Consider the following 22,752-nt stretch of genomic DNA (forward strand, 5'->3'; position numbering starts at 1 on the left):
CCTGTTGGAACAGCAAGTTCCCTTGCCGGTCTAGGAATGGTAGAACGATGGGTTCGATGACGGTTTGGATGTACCGTGCACTATTCAGTGTCCCCTCGACGATCACCAGTGGTGTACGGCCAGTGTAGGAGATCGCTCCCCACACCATGATGCCGGGTGTTGGCCCTGTGTGCCTCGGTCGTATGCAGTCCTGATTGTGGCGCTCACCTGCACGGCGCCAAACACGCATACGACCATCATTGGCACCAAGGCAGAAGCGACTCTCATCGCTGAAGACGACACGTCTCCATTCGTCCCTCCATTCATGCCTGTCGCGACACCACTGGAGGCGGGCTGCACGATGTTGGGGCGTGAGCGGAAGACGGCCTAACGGTGAGCGGGACCGTAGCCCAGCTTCATGGAGACGGTTGCGAATGGTCCTCGCCGATACCCCAGGAGCAACAGTGTCCCTAATTTGCTGGGAGGTGGCGGTGCGGTCCCCTACGGCACTGCGTAGGATCCTACGGTCTTGGCGTGCATCCGTGCGTCGCTGCGGTCCGGTCCCAGGTCGACGGGCAAGTGCACCTTCCGCCGACCACTGGCGACAACATCGATGTACTGTGGAGACCTCACGCCCCACGTGTTGAGCAATTCGGCAGTACGTCCACCCGGCCTCCCGCATGCCCACTATACGCCCTCGCTCAAAGTCCGTCAACTGCACATACGGTTCACGTCCACGCTGTCGCGGCATGCTACCAGTGTTAAAGACTGCGATGGAGCTCCGTATGCCACGGCAAACTGGCTGACACTGACGGCGGCGGTGCACAAATGCTGCGCAGCTAGCGCCATTCGACGGCCAACACCGCGGTTCCTAGTGTGTCCGCTGTGCCGTGCGTGTGATCATTGCTTGTACAGCCCTCTCGCAGTGTCCGGAGCAAGTATGGTGGGTCTGACACACCGGTGTCAATGTGTTCTTTTTTCCATTTCCAGGAGTGTATGTTGTTACTGACAATTATGAAGAGATATTAACAATCAAAATAAATTTTCAGCAACACTTAGCTGTGCTCATTCTAAAGCTTGAAAGAACATTATGGAAATTATTGTGTCGAGCCAGGATTTTAATAGTGACATGCAGATTACTTGGAGAAATTGATGAGTTTGGAATCTTGAGCAAATAACTAATCGATGGCACTGTGTTGAAGGAAGGGATCAAATCCATGAAAGAGAAGATCCAGCTTCAAGTCCTGAATCAGAACAAATGTATTCAACACCTCAGGCTGCGCCACTTATTCCTCTGTCATGACCCAACATAACCCCTAGTTGCTAGTGAAGGGACATCACATATAATGTGAGTCTGGAGCCATGGTGGAATTGTATGTTCATTTGGCATAACCAGGGGTAAACAGGCTCTACTAGTGCCTGTTAAGAACTTTGGTCCAAAATGGGAATCGAACCCTGGACCTACACTGAACTTCACATATGGCTGCATCATGATTTTGTAGTAGCAGAGGTGTCCCACACGATGAGAATACTGACTTCCTGGTTCCCTGAAATGGATTAATCTGTTCAACAGATTCATTTCTTGCTCATTCGAATCACCATTAACCAACTGCCACAGCTATCCACTGCATATGTTCAACATGCTTTTGTAATCACTGAAATAAAATCACATAACAGCCATCTATACAAGCTGCCAACACTGTAGGATGGGTAAGTTTATCAGGAAGTGTTGTCTCTCACTTGAGCTACTCTGATGCAGTGCCTGTTCATGGTAAACTTTGCACAGTGCAAAAGAAAATCTCACTTACTGAAACCAAGTCTTCCACAATTTAGTAAACCACAACTTGCTGGTCTCCTACCATTATCAATCTGAAACTTCCTGACAGATTAAAACTGTGTGCCGGACCAAGACTCGAACTCAGGACCTTCGACTTTCATGGGTAGGTACTGACTCAGCTACCCAAGCACAACTTCAAACCCTTCTCCCAGCTTTACTTCCACCAGTACCTCACCTCCTACCTTCCAAACTTCACAGTCGTTCTCCTGCTAACCTTGCAAGACTATCATTCATGGAGCGAAGGATATTGCAGAGATATGGCTCAGCCACAGCCTGGGGGGACGTTTCCAGAATGAGAATTTCACTCTGCAGCAAAGTGTGCGCTGATATGATACTTCCTGTCAGATTAAAACTGTGTGCCAGACCGAGACTTGAACTTGGGGCCTTTGCCTTTTGCAGACAACTGCTCTACCAATTCGGACCATGTAGAATGAGAGTCAAAATACACTTAACCAATGATGTTATATGTACCTCAGTCAATCTATCAATATACACGGAAGTAGCAATCCATACTCAATGTTCTACTAAAAAATGAAAATGCATAATGAAAATAATGTAACCCACATTGTACCACAGGTCATTCAATAATGGCAATTTAGCTGAAATAGATCTGTAGTGAAAGGAGAGAAATAAACATTAATATTACACAGCAGCAAGTCTGGAAACTCCTTATAAGTATGACTGTAATACTGTTCATCATTTTTGCAGACCATTCACTGTAATCTGTCTGAAAAAAATCATTAGACAAGGTATAAAGATTGTTATATTGGCTGCTTCACCTGAATTCATTTCTAGTACATGTAAGCAGTAGCTTTCATAATGCTCATATACTTCCTGTTAACCACTTTCAAACACATGTAACTCACTGTTAATTGCATAATATGCCCACTTCCTCAACACTGTCACTGCTTGTCTGTCCTACAACATGTTGTTGCATTTAGTTGGTGGCTGGTGACAGAGATATCAACTTTGATCTCCATCTCCTGCCAATATTTGTTATTGTGTACTTAAGAGTTCTGAGAAATTCTATGACTTTTCTTGTCAATCAACACTGTATTATTGTGGTAACTTTGCTGTTCTCTACAAATAGATGTGCTTTACATTCAGGATGCAATTCAGTATCTTTTGTTCTTTCATTGTGTGTGTGTGTGTGTGTGTGTGTGTGTGTGTGTGTGTGTGTGTGTGTGTGTGTGTGTGTGTATAAAAAAAACCTGCTTTCAGTGTCAAGTATTGGCTTTGACTGGCCCCAAATAGACTAATTTGGTACATAATTCTGGTGACAGCATGAAAAATCAGCAGAGTAGTCTTCACTGATGTCAAATAGTGAGATGGAGATTAAATAATTGTATATAAAATGCTGACAGTCACCGAGTGCAAGATCTGGAAAGTCGACACGCAGAACTTCTACACTTATTTGTAACTTACTTCAAAATAAAATGCTTCATACAATTTATTTAGTTTATGCTGCTTGTGCCTATGGGAATGCTCTGTACATCTTCCCTAATTCCTAATTACCTTACAATAAACCAGATTGTCCTTCACCCCACAACTTTAAATTGGCCTGCATGTGCAAGTAACATATTTTAGGTCATTAATATAAAATAAAAATATTTATTTGCACCAAAAATTTAATCGTCTCCAAGTTTCAACATTATTAACACACAAACACACAAATATTAACATTTCAGATTCTTCAAAGCCCGCAGAGAACAGGCTACATTATGAATTCTTGCACTGCCCAAGCATTCCTGATTGGTGTAAAACACAGCATACTGAAACAAAATTGAGATTTGATATTAGGTGTTACATAACACATAAATTGCAAATGTCTTGACAGTTAAAACAAAAAAGTATGTTGGTGGCAAAACATATTTAAAAAACTATCAAAGGTAAAGGGGAGCAACAAAAACACTTGCTACACTTAACAGCAAAAAAAGTGGGCCACCGCTGAATGCAACCAATGTAACATAGCTGTGTCACAGGTTCTCCAAATGCTGAAACCCTGCGGGGTGCAGTCTGACTATAAACAATGGTGAACACACTAGACTACCAGAGAACACTGCTCATTATGGCAGTCAGCCCATATGTAAACTAATACCACGATACAACAAATGCTAGAAAACATGTTATCAGAGACGAGACAGTCCTGAATGCTTGTAAATTAAACTTCTATACAATAAGTGACACTACAGAAATCTTATCCCACTCATTAAATAACATGATGAGTTTTTGTTTGTGATACAAATTTGAACCCAATGTTTACCAAACAAAGCTTACGTGTCTGATTGAGACTTGACTAGGCATAAAGAGAGAGAGAAAATATTGAAGTTTCACCAGTATCAGTTTGCAAGGCCACGTGTCCAAACCTGGAAATAAATGATGACATGTTAAGCATTGTAATGGAAACCCCATAAAGCTTATATTGCTCCTGAGAAGTAACCATGAAAAGTATGTAATAAAGTGCAACACATGAAACATAATGAAGAAAAGTTTTGGTGATGGGCAGGGAGTAGAACCCAGTACCCATACAAATTGTTAACAAAGCAAAATCAGATGTCAGATATTAAATATCTTCACCAATTGCATGAAATTGGAACCTGAAATGACAATACAAATTATTTTTGACCAGCAGGGATTTGAACCTGGCACCTTTTGCGAGTGCTTGTAGGTGCAAATAGATGTGAAATATTTATTGTTTCCTCACCAGTAGCAAAACGTGCAAATGTTTGGCTCAAGGTAATGCAACGAATAATTCTGCACTGTCTGGGACTCCCACGCCACTCATGTCATCATCGGTGACCCCACACAAAAAGGTGTCAACTATGAAATTCTCTTTCACTAATAATTAGGATCACGCTGTTCATAGAGACCTGGAGGAGTTTGGAATCATGACAAAACAACTAAACGCTAAGACAGTATCATCTCTAAAGGTTTAATTCCAGAGAAAAAATTGGAATTGGACCTTGAATCCCCGTCCAATGATAATATTTTAAAAATCTCAAGGTCACTTAAAATAAAAAATGGAGGTCCTATGACCTGGCACAATGATTGGTTTGTGAACTAAAATAATATCACTAGTGTAAGAAAGCTTACTAGAGACAGAGTTTCTGCAAGCAGTGACTTCCACCTCTGATAGCCAAAACTAATCCAACTCTGTTCCAGTCCGTAGCAAATGGACATGTCTAATGTTAAATTGGAACCACGACACAGTCCTGTGTTTCTTATTTGGCATTACTGGAGGTGAAGAGGGTATGTTTGTGGCTGTTAAAAACTGTTACCCCCAGTGGGAACTGAACCCACACCTTAGCCATTACAAGGAATCCTCAGTTCAACCAACCACCAAATTTCATGTCTGTTAGCATCATATTTTTTGTCATAATGGGGTGTGCAGCACATGGTTGGTTGGTTTGTGGGATCAAAGGGACCAGACTGCCACAGTCATCGGTCCCTTCCTCCAAATACCAAAAACACCCATAGAGAACAAAAACGATTAACAGAATAGATCACAGATGACACAGAACAAGAGAAACTTAGACAAAGACCAGACAAAACGGACTAAAATCACACAGAGTGTGACTGTGGTTGGCCGACCATAGAAATAAAAAAGGAAAAGCCAACTACTTAGAAACACATTAAAAAATCGGTTTAAAATCGTAGGCCAAAGGCCAGAATCAACACAAAACAATAAAATAAAACAGAAACACTCAGATTAAATGATAAAAAACCCCTGCCCGAATAAAACATAAAACTAAGTCAGCCATAGCAGAGTCATCTGTTAAAAGGGCAGGGAGCGTGTCAGGCAGTGTGAACGACTGCCTGAGCACAGCTAAAAGTGGACAGTCCAATGAAATGTGGACCACTGTCAAAACGGAGCCGCAGCGATATAAAGGTGGGTCCTCACGTCGCAATAAGTGGCCATGCGTCATCCATGTGTGCCCAATGCGCAGCCAGCAGAGGAGAACAGACTCCTTGCGAGAGACCCACAAGGAGGAGCTCCACACACCGGTAGCCTCCTTGATGGCCCGAAGCTTGTTTCGTGAAGGCAGGGCGCGCCATTCAGTGTCCCAAAGGTCCAGAATTTTGCTTTGTAGGAACGCTCGCAAATCTGTCGCCGGGAGGCATATGTCCAGAGATGGTGTATTGGTGGCCTCTTTCGCCAGTCGGTCAACATTTTCATTTCCGGGTATCCCAACATGGCCCGGGGTCCAAACAAAGACCACAGAGCGGCCGCAACGTGCAAGAGTATGCAGGGACTCCTGGATAGCCATCACCAGACGAGAACGAGGAAAACACTGGTTGAGAGCTCGTAAACCACTCAGGGAATCGCTACAGATCACGAAGGACTCACCTGAGCAGGAGCGGATATACTCTAGGGTACGAAAGACGGCGACCAGCTCAACAGTGTAAATGCTGCAGCCAGCCGCCAATGAACATTGTTCGGAATGGTCCCCTAGAGTAAGCGCATAACCGACACGACCAGCAACCATAGAGCCGTCAGTGTACGCAATGCCGGAGCCCTGATACATTGCAAGGAGGGAAAGAAAGCGGCGGCGGAAGGCCTCCGGAGGGACGGAGTCCTTCGGGCCCTGTGCCAATTCCAGCTGAAGGCGAGGGCGAGGGCGAGGCACACACCATGGGGGTGTACGCAGAGGTGCCTGGAAAGGAGGCGGAAGAGGTAAAGCCCCATGCCCGGAGAGAAGCTCTTTGACGCGGACCGTGATCATACAACCTGACCGGGGCCGACGTTCTGGCAGATGGACGACCGATTGCGGGAACAGGAGACAATAGTTTGGATGCCCGGGCAAGCTAAAAACATGGGCAGCATAAGCCGCCAGTAAATGTTAGCGCCTCAATCGCAGTGGAGGGACACCTGCCCCCACAAGTATGCTGTCCACAGGACTGGTGCGGAAGGCACCAGTGGCAAGTCAGATCCCGCTGTGTAGTATTGGGTCCAGCACCCGCAACGCAGATGAGGATGCTGAGCCATAAGCCAGGCTCCCATAATCCAGACGAGATTGGATTAATGCCTGGTATAGCTGTATCAGGGTAGATCGGTCGGCGCTCCAGTGGGTGTGGCTCAAGCATCTCAGAGCATTTAGATGCCCCCAACACGCCTGTTTAAGCTGCCGAATATGAGGCAGCCAAGTCAGCCGGGCATCAAAAACTACACCCAAAAACCTGTGGATCTCCACCACAGCAAGGAGTTCATCAGCAAGATAAAGCAGCGGCTCAAGATGGACTGTTTGGCACCGGTAGAAATGCACAACGCAGGTCTTGGCAGCCGAAAACTGAAAACCATGAGCTACAGCCCAAGACTGCACCTTGCAGATAGCGCCCTGTAGCTGACATTCAACAGCTGCAATGCCAGTAGAGCTGTAGTAAAGGCAGAAGTCGGCAGCATACAGGGAAGCGGAGACAGAATTTCCCACCACTGCAGCGAGCCCATTTATTGCGATTAAAAACAGAGAGACACTGAGGACAGATCCCTGTGGTACCCCGTTCTCCTGGACTCGGGAGGAACTATGAGAGGCCGCGACTTGCACGCGGAACGTACTATACGACAGAAAATTTCCGATAAAGATCGGCAGAGGCACCGAAGACCCCATCCATGTAGCGTAGAAAGGATGTGATGACGCCATGTCGTATCGTACGCCTTCCGCATGTCGAAAAAGACAGCGACCAGGTGCTGACGGCGGGCAAAGGCAGTACGGATGGCCGGCTTCAGACTCACCAGACTGTCGGTGGCGGAGCGGCCTTTACGGAACCCACCGTGAGATGGAGCCAGAAGGCCCCGAGACTCCAGTACCCAATTCAAGCGCCGGCTCACCATCCATTCGAGAAGCTTGCAAAGAACGTTGGCGAGGCTAATGGGGCGGTAGCTGTCCACCTCCAAAGGGTTCTTGCCTGGTTTCAAAACGGGGATGACAATGCTTTCCCGCCATTGCGACGGAAACTCACCCTCAACCCAGAGACGGTTGTAAAGGTCGAGGAGGCGTCGCTTGCAGTCCACTGAAAGGTGTTTCAGCATCTGACAGTGGATGCGATCTAGCCCAGGAGCGGTATCAGGGCAAGCGGCAAGGGCACTGTGAAATTCCCACTCACTGAATGGAGCATTGTAGGATTCAGAATGGTGGGTGCGAAAAGAAAGGTTGGTTGGTTGGTTTGTGGGATTAAAGGGACCAGACTGCGATGGTCATCGGTCCCTTTTTCCAAAAAAAAATAAAACCGCCCAAAAAGAAGCAAAACGAACAGCAGGAAAGACGTCAGACGACACGGGACAAGAATGACTCCGACAGAGATCAGACAAAACAAATTAAAACACACAGAGAGTGACGGTCGTTGGCCGACCATAGAGAAAAGAAAAGGAAAAGCCAACCACCAAGAACACATTAAAAACTAAACTCAGTTTAAAATCAGAGGCTAAAAGCCAGAATCAACACTAAAAAAACAAACACTTAGATTAAACGATAAAAACCCCCTGCCCGACTAAAACACAAAACTAAGTCCACCATGGCAGAGTCATCTAGTAAAAGGGCAGGGAGCGTATCAGGCAGCACAAATGTCTGTCGGAGCACAGTTAAAAGCGGACAAGTTAATAAAATGTGCACCACCGTCAAAACTGCCCCACAGCGACAGAGAGGCGGGGCCTCATGACGCAATAAAGAACCGTGAGACAGTCGGGTGTGGCCAATGCGGAGCCGACAAAGAACAACTGAATCTCTGCGAGTGACGCACATGGATGACTGCCAAACACGCGTCGTCGCCTTGAGAGAACGGAGTTTGTTTGGCGTGGGCAGATTGCGCCATTCAGTGTCCCAAAGCGAGAGAACTTCGCAGCGGAAGACTGCCCGCAAATCAGTCTCCGGGAGGCCAATGTCCAGGGTGGGTTCACTGGTGGCCTGTTTGGCCAGGCAGTCAACATGTTCATTGCCCGGGATACCGACATGACCGGGGGTCCACACAAAGACCACAGAGTGGCCGCAATGGGCAAGAGAATGCAGGGACTCGTGGATAGCCATCACCAGACGAGAACGAGGGAAACACTGGTCGAGAGCTCGTAAACCACTCAGGGAATTGCTACAGATAACGAAGGACTCACCTGAGCAGGAGCGGATATACTCTAGGGCTCGAAAGATGGCGACCAGCTCAGCAGTAAAAACGCCGCAGTCAGCTGGCAATGAATGTTGTTCATAGTGATCCCCTAGAGTCGGAGCATAACCGACACGACCAGCAACCATCGAGCCATCTGTGTAAACAATTCCAGAGCCCTGATACATGGCCAGGATGGAATAAAAGTGGCACCGGAAGGCCTCCGGAGGGACTGAGTCCTTCGGGCCCCGTGCCAAGTCGAGCCGAAGGCAAGGGCGAGGAACACACCACGGGGGTGTACACAGAGGTGCCCGGAAAGGAGGTGGAACAGGGAAAACCCCAAGCCCGCAGAGAAGCTCCTTGACGCAGACGGCGATCGGACAACCCGACCGGGGCCGACGTTCCGGCAGATGGACGAATGACTGCGTGAACAGGACACAGTAAATTTGGATGCCCGGGCAAGCTAAAAACATGGGCAGCATAAGCAGCCAGTAATTGTTGGCGTCGTAACCGCAGTGGAGGGACACCTGCCTCCACTAGTATGCTGTCCACAGGGCTGGTGCGGAAAGCACCAGTAGCAAGGCGTATTCCGCTGTGGAGAATGGGGTCCAGCACCCGCAACGCAGATGGGGAAGCGGAGCCATAAGCCAGGCCCCATAATCAAGACGGACTGGATTAACGCTCGGTAGAGCCGTAACAGGGTAGACCTGTCGGCGCCCCAGCTGGTGTGGCTCAAGCATCTCAGAGCATTTAGATGCCGCCAACACGTCTGTTTAAGCTGCCGGATATGAGGCAGCCAAGTCAACCGGGCATCGAAAACCACCCCCAAAAACCTGTGTGATTCCACCACTGAAAGAAGTTCGCCGGCAAGATAAAGTTGCGGCTCCGGGTGGACAGTACGTCGCCGGCAGAAATGCATAACGCAGGTCTTGGCAGCCGAAAACTGGGACCCATGAGCTACAGCCCAAGACTGCGCCTTGCGTATAGTGCCCTGTAGCTGACGTTCAACAGCTGCAATGCCAGTAGAGCTGTAGTAAAGGCAAAAGTCATCAGCATACAGGGAAGCGGAGACAGAACTTCCCATGGACGCAGCGAGCCCGTTAATGGCTATTAAAAACAGGCAGACACTTAAAACAGAACCCTGTGGCACACCGGTCTCCTGGACGTGGGAGGAACTATATGAGGCCGCGACTTGCACAGGGAAGGTACGATACGACAGAAAATTGCAGATAAAAATCGGCAGAGGACCCCAAAAGCCCCACCCATGAAGCATAGAAAGGATGTGATGACACCATGTCGTATCGTACGTCTTCTGCATGTCGAAAAAGACAGCGACCAGGTGCTGACGGCGGGCAAAGTCAGCACAGACGGCCGACTCCAGGCTCACCAGGTTGTCGGTGGCGGAGCGGCCTTTACGGAACCCACCCTGAGACGGAGCCAGAAGGCCCCGAGACTCCAGTACCCAATTCAAGCGCCGGCTCACCATCCGTTCGAGAAGCTTGCAAAGAATGTTGGTAAGGCTAATGGGGCGGTAGCCGTCCACCTCCAAATGGCTCTTGCCCGGTTTCAAAACGGGGATGACAATGCTTTCCCGCCATTGCGACGGAAACTCACCCTCGACCCAGAGACGGTTGTAATGGTCGGGGAGGCATCGCTTGCAGTCCACTGAAAGGTGTTTCAGCACCTGACAGTGGATGCGATCTGGCCCGGGAGCGGTATCAGGGCGAGCGGCAAGGGCACTGTGAAATTTCACTGAATGGAGCATTGTAAGATTCTGGGTGGTGGGTGCGAAACGAAAGGCTCCGACGTTCCATCCACTCTTTAATGGAGCGGAAGGCCAGTGGGTAATTGGAAGAAGCGGAACTAAGAGCAAAATGCTCTGCCAAGCTGTTGGCAATTTCGCCGGAGTCTGTACAAACTGCTCCATTCAGTGAGATCGCAGGGACGCTGACAGGGGTCCGATAGCCATAGAGGTGTTGGATCTTGGCCCAGAATTGCGATGGAGAGACATGGAGGCCAATGGTGGACACATACCACTCCCAGCACTCCTGCTTGCTTTGGCGGATAAGGCGGCGGGCCCACGCACGCAGCCGTTTGAAGGTGATGAGGTGTTCAATGCAGGGATGTCGCTTGTGACGCTGTAGTGCCCACCGGCGATCTTTAATCGCTGCAGCAATCTCAGGCAACCACCAAGGCACAGTCCGCCGCCGAGGGGACCCAGAGGAACGGGGAATGGCAGATTCGGCGGCACTAATGATGCCGGTGGTGACCGATTGAACCACCGCATCAATGTCATCATTAGAGAGAGGCTCAATAGCGGCAGTGGAGGAGAACAAGTCCCAGTCAGCCTTATTCATAGCCCATCTGCTAGGGCGCCCACAAGAGTGACGCTGTGGTAGTGACAGAAAGATCGGAAAGTGGTCACTACCACACAGGTCGTCGTGGACACTCCATTGGACAGACGGTAAGAGGCTAGGGATACAGATTGAAAGGTCAATGGCGGAGTATGTGCCATGCGCCACACTGAAGTGTGTGAAGGCACCATCATTTAAAATCGAGAGATCGAGCTGAGACAATAAATGCTCAATGGTGGCGCCTCGACCTGTTGCCACTGACCCACCCCACAAGTCGCCCAATAGCAAGAAAGGTGGCGGCAATTGGGCTATCAGTGCAGCCAGGACATGCTGCGAGACATCACCATCCGGTGGAAGGTAAAGACTGCAGACGGTAACAGCCTGTGGCGTCCACACCCGAACAGCGACAGCCTCTAAAGGTGTTTGGAGAGGGACAGACTCGCTGTGCAGAGTGTGAAGGACATAGAGGCAGACGCCACCAGACACCCTTTCATATGCTGCCCGGTTCTTATAATAACCCCGATAGCCACGGAGGGTGGGGGTTCACATTGCTGGAAACCAAGTTTCCTGAAGAGCAATGCAGAAGAAAGGGTGAAAGCTGGTAAGTTGGCGGAGCTCAGCTAGATGGTGGAAGAAACCGCTGCAGTTCCACTGGAGGATGGTATTGTCCATTGCGGAGAAAGGCGTGACGGGACTGGGAAGGCAGATTACGCCGCTGGGACACCTGCTGCCTCCGATGGAGCACCGGTGCAAGTGCTATCCATTGCGTCTGAGGGATCGGCGAGATCGAGGTCCTCAGCGGACGCAAGGATCTCCACCTCATCCTCAGACGCAGAACTTTTAGGTAGTGGTGGAGTAGGTGCCACCGCAGGTGCCTTGGTCTTACAGGTCTTCAAAGTCGTTTTCTCTCGCTGTTCCTTTGGTTGCCGTTGTTGAGAGGGCTTATTGGAGTCAGTCTCTGGGACCGAAGAGGATCGCGAAGCCCGTCGACCAGCGACCTGTGGCTTCTTCAGCCACTGGTTGGTGTCTGCTGTGCCGCTGGTAGGAACCTGGGAAGGGAGTGACCCAAGGGATCCCTTCCGAGCGAGAGAAGCCGAAGAAGACTTACGCTTGTCCGGCTTAGAAGTGGGGACTGGTGTCCCAGGTGGTTTAGTGGGTGCTGCTCCCGAGGTAGATGGTGTGGGAGCAACAGCGAGAGAAGGGGCCCCCCATCGTCAAGGGAGCAGGTGAGGTCCTCTGACTCTGAGAGCTGACTGTATATCTTGCAGCTGAAGGAGCTGGAGCAGGAGTGACAGTGGAGGCATAAGATGACATCATGCGCACGGGATGTAGCCGTTCAAATTTCCGTTTGGCCTCAGTGTAAGTCAGTCGGTCCCGGGTCTTATATTCCATGATTTTGCGTTCTTTCTGTAAGATACTGCAGTCCGGCGAGCAAGGGGAATGAGGCTCTCCACAGTTGACACAGACGGGAGGCGGAGCACATGGAGTATCGGGATGAGATGGGTGTCCACAATCTCGACATGTGAGGCTAGAAGTACAGTGAGAGGACATGTGACCGAACTTCCAGCACTTAAAGCACCGCATCGGGGGAGGGATATAGGGTTTGACGTCACACCGGTAGACCATCACCTTGACCTTCTCTGGTAAGGTATCACCTTCGAAGGCAAAGATGAAGGCACCGGTAGCTACCTGATTGTCCCTCGGACCCCGATGAACACGCCGGACGAAATGTACACCTCGGTGCTCTAAATTGGCGCGCAGCTCGTCATCAGACTGCAAAAGGAGGTCCCTATGGAAAATAATACCCTGGACCATATTTAAACTCTTATGTGGGGTGATGGTAACGTGAACATCCCCCAACTTGTCAGAAGCAAGTAACCTGCGTGACTGGGCAGAGGATGCCGTTTTTATCAAAACTGACCCACAGCGCATTTTGGACAAGCCCTCCACCTCCCCAAACTTGTCCTCTAAATGCTCTACAAAGAACTGAGGCTTCACGGATAGAAACGAGTCACCATCAGCTCTGGTACAGACGAGATACCTGGGCGAATACACGTCACTGTTATTCATTGCCTTTCGTTCCTCCCATGGTGTGGCCAGGGATGGGAATGATTTGGGGTCATAAACGTTAGCTTTAAAATGAGCCCGAGAACGCTTAGAGACTGCTGGTGGCTGGCCGCCAGTGAGAGATGATGTACCACGCTTCATTGCGGGTCATCCGCCCTGATGCCACCTACTTCGACCAAGGACCCTCCCCACGGTCGCCACCCAGCCACAGCAATAGCCACCTGGCAGGATGGCCATTGCCGGGAGTCCTGATGCCCCAGGGAGATGGGCATCTACTCCTTGGCATACGTGGGGAGTTAACGGCGCAGGCATCAGTAGAGCGATCCCTGTGTTGTCAGGGGGCTACAACCAACAGGGTACATGGCGGCCCCACCACAACGGACTGGCTACCGTGCTGGATCTTAGGTGCAAATATGTCCAAGGTCGTCATCGCAGTTAAAAGCAACACTGCAGAGTGCAGTGTGGTAATCGCACCCAGGGACGTATCCTCGCCCAAGGGATGGAAAACGAGCGGGACACCATTGCAACGACGAAAAAGCCGGCTAAAGGTCTCAATGCACGACGGATACAGTGCACCATGTAAGGCGCCCTTCCCCAATTGGCTCGCTCTTCGGAATAATTTAGAAAGATGGAAGTCAAACCCGAGAGGGGACCATCACATAAGGCCAAAACATTTGAGACTCCTTTTAGTCGCCTCTTACGACAGGCAGGAAAACCGCGGGCCTATTCTAACCCCCGAAGTAGGGGAAAAGAAAGGCTCCAACGTTCCATCCGCTCTTTAATGGAGCGGAAGGCCAGTGGGTAATTGGAACAGGCGGAACTAAGAACAAAATGCTCTGCCAAGCTGTTGGCAATTTCGTCGGAGTCTGTACAAACTGCTCCATTTAGTGAGAGCACAGGGACGCTGACAGGGGTCCGATAGCCATAGAGGCGTCGGATCTTGGCCCACACCTGCGATGGAGAGACATGGAGGCCAATGGTGGACACATACCGCTCCCAGCACTCCTGCTTGCTTTGGCGGATAAGGCGGCGGGCCCGCGCACACAGCCGTTTGAAGGTGATGAGGTGTTCAATGCAGGGATGCCGCTTGTGACGCTGTAGCGCCCGCCGGAGATCTTTAATCGCTGCAGCAATCTCAGGCGACCACCAAGGCACAGTCCGCCGAGGGGACCCAGAAGAACGGGGAATGGCAGATTCGGCGGCAGTAACGATGCCGGTGGTGACCGATTGAACTACCGCATCAATGTCATCACTAGAGAGAGGCTCAATAGCGGCAGTGGAGGAAACCAAGTCCCAGTCAACCTTAGTCATAGCCCACCTGCAAGGGCGCAGAGAAGACTGACGCTGTGGCAGTGACAGAAACATCGGAAAGTGGTCACTACCACACAGGTCGTCATGCACTCTCCATTGGACAGATGGTAAGAGGCTAGGGCTGCAGATCGAAAGGTCGATGGTGGAGTATGTGCCATGCGCCACGCTAAAGTGTGTGGAGGATCCATCATTTAAAAGCGAAAGATTGAGCTGTGCTAATAAATGCTCAACAGTGGCCCCTCGACCTGTCGCCACTGACCCACCCCACAGAGGGTTATGGGCGTTGAAGTCGCCCAGTAACAAGAAAGGTGGCGGCAATTGGGCTATCAGAGCAGCCAGGACATGCTGCGCGACAGCACCATCCGGTGGAAGGTAAAGACTGCAGATGGTAACAGCCTGTGGCGTCCACACCCGAACAGTGACAGCCTCTAAAGCTGTTTGTAGAGGTACAAACTCGCTGTGAAGAGAGTTAAGGACATATATGCAGACGCCACCAGACACCCTTTCATAAGCTGCCCGGTTCTTATAATAACCCCGATAGCCACGGAGGGCGGGGGTTCGCACTGCTGGAAACCAAGTTTCCTGAATAGCAATGCAGAAGAAAGGGTGAAGGCTGATAAGTTGTCGGAGCTCAGCTAGATGGTGGAAGAAACCGCTGCAGTTCCACTGGAGGATGGTATTGTCCATGTCTGAGAGGGACGTGAAGGGACTTGGAAGGCAGATTACGCCGCTGGGACACCTGCTGCCTTCAATTGAGCACCGGTGCTAGCGCTATCCATGGCGTCTGAGGGACCGTCGAGATCGAGGTCCTCAGCGGACGCCAGAATCTCCACCTCGTCCTCAGACGCAGAGCTGGAAGGTTGCGGTGGGGCGTCTGCCACCGCGAGTACCTTGGGCTTAGAGCTCTTCTTCTTGGATTTCCCACGCTGTTCCTTGGGTTTAACTGCTGGGAGGGCTTCACCGATTCAGTCTCCGGGACTGAGGAGGATCGTGAAGCCCTACGACCAGCAGATTGTGGGCACTTACGCAACTGTCGGTCTTCACCCTTCCCGCTGGTGGAAACCTGGGAAGGGAGGGACCCAAGGGACCCCTTGCGAGCGTGAGAAGCAGAAGAAGTTGGACACTTCTCCAGCTTAGAAGTGGGGACGGATGTCCCAGTTGGGTGGGATGGTGTTGCTCCTGAGGTAGGTGGCGCAGGAGCAACCCGGTGGGTAGAGCCCCCCACTGGCAAGGGGGCAGGAGGAGTTTTACTACTCGTCGATCCGGCCGGAACTCGAGAAACTGATGGGGCTAGCACAGGTGTTGTAGCAGCAGCGTAGGAAGATGTCATTCTAACAGGATGTAATCGGTCATATTTCCTTTTGGCCTCAGTATAGGTCAGTCGGTCCAGGGTCTTATATTCCATGATTTTGCGCTCTTTCTGGAAGATTCTGCAGTCTGGCGAGCAAGGTGAATGGTGCTCCCCGCAATTGACACAGATGGGAGGCGGGGCACATGGAGTATCGGGATGAGATGGGCGTCCGCAATCTCGACATGTGAGGCTGGAAGTGCAGCAGGAAGACATATGACCGAACTTCCAGCACTTGAAGCACCGCATCGGGGGAGGGATATAGGGCTTGACATCACATCGGTAGACCATCACCTTGACCTTTTCCGGTAAAGTATCACCCTCAAAGGCCAAGATGAAAGCACCGGTAGCAATCTGATTTTCCTTCGGACCCCGATGAAACGCGCCGGACGAAATGTACACCTCGGCACTCTAAGTTGGCGCGCAGCTCGTTATCAGACTGCAAAAGAAGGTCCTTATAGTAAATAACTCCCTGGACCATATTTAAACTCTTATGGGGTGTGATCATAACAGCAACATCCCCCAACTTGTCACAAGCAAGTAACTGTCGTTGGTTGGTTGGTTTGAGGATGAAAGGGACCAAAAGTAGCTGTCGTGACTGGGCAGAGTCTGCCGTTTGTATCAGGACCGATCCAGAGCGCATTTTGGACAAGCCCTCCACCTCCCCAAACTTGTCCTCTAAATGCTCGACAAAGAACTGAGGCTTTGTGGAGAGAAAAGACTCCCCATCAGCTCTCGTACAAACTAAGAATCGGGGCGAATAACTGCTACTGCCATCCTCAGACTTACGCTCCTCCCACGGTGTGGCCAGGGAGGGGAAAGTTTTCGGATTGTACTTCTGAGCGTTAAATTGAGCCCGAGAACGCTTAGAGACTGCTGGCGGCTGGCCACCAGTGAGAGACGATGTACCACGCTTCATTGCGGGTCATCTGCCCTGATGCCACCTACTCCGACCAAGGGCCCTCCCCACGGGCGCCACCCAGCCATAGCAAAGGCCACCTGGCAGAATGGCCATTGCCGGGAGTCCTGATGCCCCAGGGAGATGGGCATCTACTCCTTGGCAGACGTGGGGAGTTAACGGCGCAGACATCAGTAGAGCGATCCCTGTGTTGTCAGGGGGCTACAACCAACAGGGTACATGGCGGCCCCACCACAATGGACTGGCTACCGTGCTGGATGTTAGGTAACATGTGGTCCATGGGCGCCGTCAGTGCAGAAAGAGGCACTGCACAGTGCAAGGTGTAATCAGCACGAAGGAACGTAGTCATGCCCAAGAGATGGAGAGCGGGCAGGACTGCAATTCAACGGCGAATAAGCTGGCGAAAGGTCTGATCGCAAGATGGACACAACGCACCAAGTAAGGCGCCCTTCCCCAATCGGCTCGCTCTTCGGAAAATTTTGAGATATGGAGGTCAAACCCGACAGGGGACCATCACATAAGGCCGAAACATTTGAGACTCCTTTTAGTCACCTCTTACGACAGGCAAGAATACCGCGGGCCTATTCTTACCCCCGAACCCGCAGGGGGTGCAGCACATGGTACAAGAGGTGTTGACTTCCACTGGAGCTGTTGTGAATAACCTATTCATAGTCTAATAGTCAACGTCATGCAGTGTGACCACAAAGCTGTGATATCAAACCCATCATTTTCCTCTCTTTTTTAGGCTGTATTCCATCTGTCTGCTAAGAGCATCAGTCTGACAGAAGATTAGACACAATTTTGTTCATTTCCTAACCATCCGGTAATAGAAAAATATTGCAGAAACATGTTTGTGATAGGGCTCATAGGTGTCTTTCATGATAAGACCAATTTCAGCACTTTAGCCAGCGGCCACTTGATACAGACTGATGTCCGCCCACATAATTGTGACGCATTGGGCACATAGACTATGACCTCCAGTGGACTTTTCTGCACTCAAATAAGCAAGTATAACAACATATAATGTTGCATATGATATAATACTATACTTCAGCACGCTCTGTGACGGCTTTGTATGGCATGTTGCTGTAAGCATATTTAACTGTAGTCTTATTTTGTTCAAGTTTGTAGTATAGCTTATGCCATGACAACTTGAATATTTCTCATTTTGATGTTATAAGAAGCATCACTTATTCACTACAAAATGGAGTCTAAAACTGAGTTAAGTCTAACATTTGAGATATTGTGTTCTGTTTGTGTTTAATAAAAGGGTGAAAGCAGTGGAGGTAGGTCGAAACACATGTGCCCTGTATGGAGTGATTGCTAGTGGGAAAACCAAGTTGTATTGTTTCCAGTATGACCGTTCTGAGATAGCCGTAAGTCGCTGCTTGCAGAAACTCTGTCTCTAGTAAGCTTTCTTACACTAGTGACATTATTTTAGTTCACAAACCAATCATAATGTAAGGTCATAGGACCTTCATTTTTTATTTTAAGTGACCTGGAGATTTTGAAAATATTGGCACTGGACTGGGGTTCGAGGACCAATTCCAATTTTTCTCTGGATTTAAACCTTTAGAAATTATACTGTCCCATCATTTTGTTGTTTTATCATGATTCCAAACTCCTCCAGGTCTCTACAAACAGCGTGATCCTAATTATTAGTGAAAGGGAATTTCATAGTTGACACCTCTTTGTGTGAGGTCAATGATGATGATGTGCATGGCCATTTGAGTCCCAGGCAGCATAGAATTATTCGCTATATTACCTTTAGCCAAACATTTGCACATTTTGCTACTGGCGAGGAAACAAATATTTCATGTCTATTTGCACCTATAAGCACTAGCGAAAGGTGCCAGGTTCAAATCCCTGCTAAGCAAAAATCATTTGCATTGTCATTTCACGTTCCAATATCATGCTATTTGGGAAGATATTTAATATCTGACATCTGATTTCGCTTCGTTAACAATTTGTATGGGTACTGGGTTCTACTCCCTGCCTATCACCAAAACTTTACTTCGATGTGTTTCACACTTGTGTGTTGCACTTTATTACATACTTTTCATGGTTACATCTCAGGAGCAATACAAGCTTCGTGGGGTTTCCGTTACAGTGCTAAACATGTCATCATTTGTTTCCAGGTTTGGACACTCAGCCTTGCAAACTGATACTGGTGAACACTTCAATATTTTGTGTCTCTTTATGCCTAGTAGAGTCTCAGTCAGACACATAAGCTTTGTTTGGTAAACACTGGGTTCAAATTTGTACCACAAACAAAAACTCATCATGTTATTTAATAAGTGGGATAAGATTTCTGTAGTGTCACTTATCGTACAGAAGTTTGATTTACAAGCATTCAGGACTCTCTCAACTGTAATAATGCATTTTCTGTTATTTGTTGCATGACGGTATTGGTTTACATCTGGACTGACTGCCATAAAGAGCAGTGGTCTGTAATAGTCTTGTGTGCTACCCACTGCGTATAGTGAAACGTCTGTACTGCACATGGTTTAGAGGACCAGCAACACAGCTACGCTATGTTGGTTGCTTACAGTCAGATGCGGCCTACAGATTGGAAGTCAGGGTTGGCCCACTTTTTGTGCTGTACAGTGTTCATCATACGTGTCTAGAGACCCTTCAAGTTTGTAAAAATTATACAAAATCAAAATTTACGTAAGTACAATATACTGAGTTATTAAGAGGTTTATGAGGGCTATATAGCACAATTTAAACAATAATATTGCAATTGTAGCTGCTTGTACTGTACATATGCATCACTGAAGTTTAACACAACAAGACTGGTGTATTTCAAAAACTACAAGAATGTTTTTGTAAGCTGTATTCTTTGCAATGCAATACTTAATGAATTTCTTGGTTTCACATCTCTCATAATTGTTTCTTTTTTTAATAATAGTAAGCAACAGTAATCAGCAATAATGCGATTAGAGGCAGAATACAGTAAATTTTTTGGTAAAGATAGAAAAACTGAATGAACTATGGTCCTACTGAAGTTACAGACACAGTATTTTCATGATATAAATTAAGAAGAGAATGAAACAATTAGTATTGTATGAGGGGTCCCCCCTTTACTGCTAATAGGTTTTCTACTTGCACTATTTTGTGTCATAATATCCCATTAAATGATAACCATAGACTATATTGTGTCCTTTGTCACTGTTGCATCACAATGCTAACCCGACCAGAAAGAACATTTTGTTATACATACACAAAAATTGAGTAATTTCAATAAAACTGAACCATCAGGTGGCTTGCGGAGTATGGATGTAGATGTAGAAAATGTGCATTATGCTCACAGCATAACTGAAATTATAGTCCTAAAAAACTTCCATAAAAATTAATAATCTTAATACTGCACAAGTTTTTGTACAGTCTGGAAGTCGCCTGCTCCCCAACTAGCCATTGATATAGTTGAAGCAGTTCTCAAGTCTACATCAAGGACTGAGCTATCAGTGTTATGAATGACAGCAACTCAGCTAGTAAAAAAAGTTCATATTATGTTCAGGGCAACATATGAACCACAAACGAGTCAGACAGTAGTCTTCCAAGTTGACTGCAGCACTGAAGGAGGGGGAGGGGGCAGAGGGAGGGGGGGGGGGGGCAAATGAAAGCTAAGTAAATTTCAGTGTCCTGTGCTCAAAAGCAAGTCAGTACCAGTTTCTTTGTTTTCAGTGTCTGCATTTTTGGTGTTGTTTCAAAAGGGAAGATTAGGGTTTGAAGTATTTCTGACAATGACGTCATTAGAGATGGATTTTTGTTTTGCTGTACGATCTTACAGCCGTTTCGTGTGAAACAACAAATTCTTTCATTAAGTATACTATTGTTTGACTAATTTACCAAAATTACTGTTGCATTTCAGTTGTAGGCTCTTTAGTGCTGCAATCAATGGTTTCCTGCTGTGCACATTTCTTATCACTACACACATTGGCAATAAGTTAACTTCAATGAAGTAATAGAGCAGCACTTTTCATGTCATTGAATTACAATCTGTTTGTGATTAGGAATTACAAATGCAACTACAGTAAAACTACAACTCTCTTAGAAATCAGTAATTACAATAAAGACAATTGCAGTACGGGAATTACAGTAATAAAACACACTTGGTTCTCTTGGCATGTAAAATTTGATGTGGCAAGATATCTGAGTGTGTTATTTAAAAGGATGTCATGATAAAATATTTTGAATATCTGCATTACACTAATATTTTCAATTGGAAGTGTCATTTCTGATCATTTGGTATCTGAAATTTATGGTACCACTACACAAAAGTAGATACTAGGAAATTACAGAGAAAGATAATTCAGTGATGTAACTGAAACTTTAATTTAATGGTAGAGCCCTCATGAATAACACAAAATTCAGAAGTATGTAATACTGGCTAAAAAATTTTGCTATGATTAAATGTTGTGATATTAGATTAGATTAGATTAGATTAGATTAATACTAGTTCCATGGATCATGAATACGATATTTCGTAATGATGTGGAACGAGTCGAATTTTCCAATACATGACATAATTAGGTTAATTTAACAACATACTTAAGTTAATATAACATCTTTATTTTATTGTGTTTTTTTGTTTTTCTTTATTTTTTATTTTTATTTATTTTTATTTTTTTATTTTTTTTAATATTTTTTTTGTTTTTTTTTCTTAATTTATATCTAAAAATTCCTCTATGGAGTAGAAGGAGTTGTCATTCAGAAATTCTTTTAATTTCTTCTTAAATACTTGTTGGTTATCTGTCAGACTTTTGATACTATTTGGTAAGTAACCAAAGACTTTAGTGCCAGTATAATTCACCCCTTTCTGTGCCAAAGTTAGATTTAATCTTGAATAGTGAAGATCATCCTTTCTCCTAGTATTGTAGTTATGCACACTGCTATTACTTCATAAGAGAGTATATATACTGAGAAGCTACTGTGAATATCCCTAGATCCTTAAATAAATGTCTGCAGGATGATCTTGGGTGGACTCCAGCTATTATTCTGATTACACGCTTTTGTGCAATAAATACTTTATTCCTCAGTGATGAATTACCCCAAAATATGATGCCATATGAAAACAATGAGTGAAAATAGGCGTAGTAAGCTAATTTACTAAGATGTTTATCACCAAAATTTGCAATGACCCTTATTGCATAAGTAGCTGAACTCAAACGTTTCAGCAGATCATCAATGTGTTTCTTCCAATTTAATCTCTCATCAATGGACACACCTAAAAATTTGCAATATTCTACCTTAGCTATATGCTTCTGATTAAGGTCTATATTTATTAATGGCGTCATACCATTCACGGTACGGAACTGTATGTACTGTGTCTTATCAAAATTCAGTGAGAGTCCGTTTACAAGGAACCACTTAGCAATTTTCTGAAAGACAGTATTGACAATTTCATCAGTTAATTCTTGTTTGTCAGGTGTGATTACTATACTTGTATCATCAGCAAAGAGAACTAACTTTGCCTCTTCATGAATATAGAATGGCAAGTCATTAATATATAATAAGAACAACAAAGGACCCAAGACTGACCCTTGTGGAACCCCATTCTTGATAGTTCCCCAGTTTGAGGAATGTGCTGATCTTTGCATGTTATGAGAACTACTTATTTCAACTTTCTGCACTCTTCCAGTTAGGTACGAATTAAACCATTTGTGCACTGTCCCACTCATGCCACAATACTTGAGCTTGTCTAGCAGAATTTCATGATTTACACAATCAAAAGCCTTTGAGAGATCACAAAAAATCCCAATGGGTGGTGTTCGGTTATTCAGATCATTCAAAATTTGACTGGTGAAAGCATATATGGCATTTTCTGTTGAAAAACCTTTCTGGA

The 22,752-nt window shown here is 47.0% G+C and overlaps 1 protein-coding gene across 1 annotated transcript in view; it reads right to left on the reverse strand.

Annotated features, from left to right (window-relative positions):
- Positions 1-3,411: 3,411 nt before the first annotated feature.
- The window catches only part of LOC126249579 (mitochondrial tRNA-specific 2-thiouridylase 1), a 120,744-nt gene continuing 101,403 nt past the window's right edge, over positions 3,412-22,752 (reverse strand). The window contains exon 7 of the mRNA XM_049951244.1: positions 3,412-3,588. Within this exon, the coding sequence (XP_049807201.1) occupies positions 3,493-3,588 (96 nt within the window). The 3' untranslated portion in view covers positions 3,412-3,492. The remainder of the gene's footprint in view (positions 3,589-22,752) is intronic.

This window comes from Schistocerca nitens, chromosome 3, assembly GCF_023898315.1.
Source record: "Schistocerca nitens isolate TAMUIC-IGC-003100 chromosome 3, iqSchNite1.1, whole genome shotgun sequence".
NCBI lineage: Eukaryota > Metazoa > Arthropoda > Insecta > Orthoptera > Acrididae > Schistocerca > Schistocerca nitens.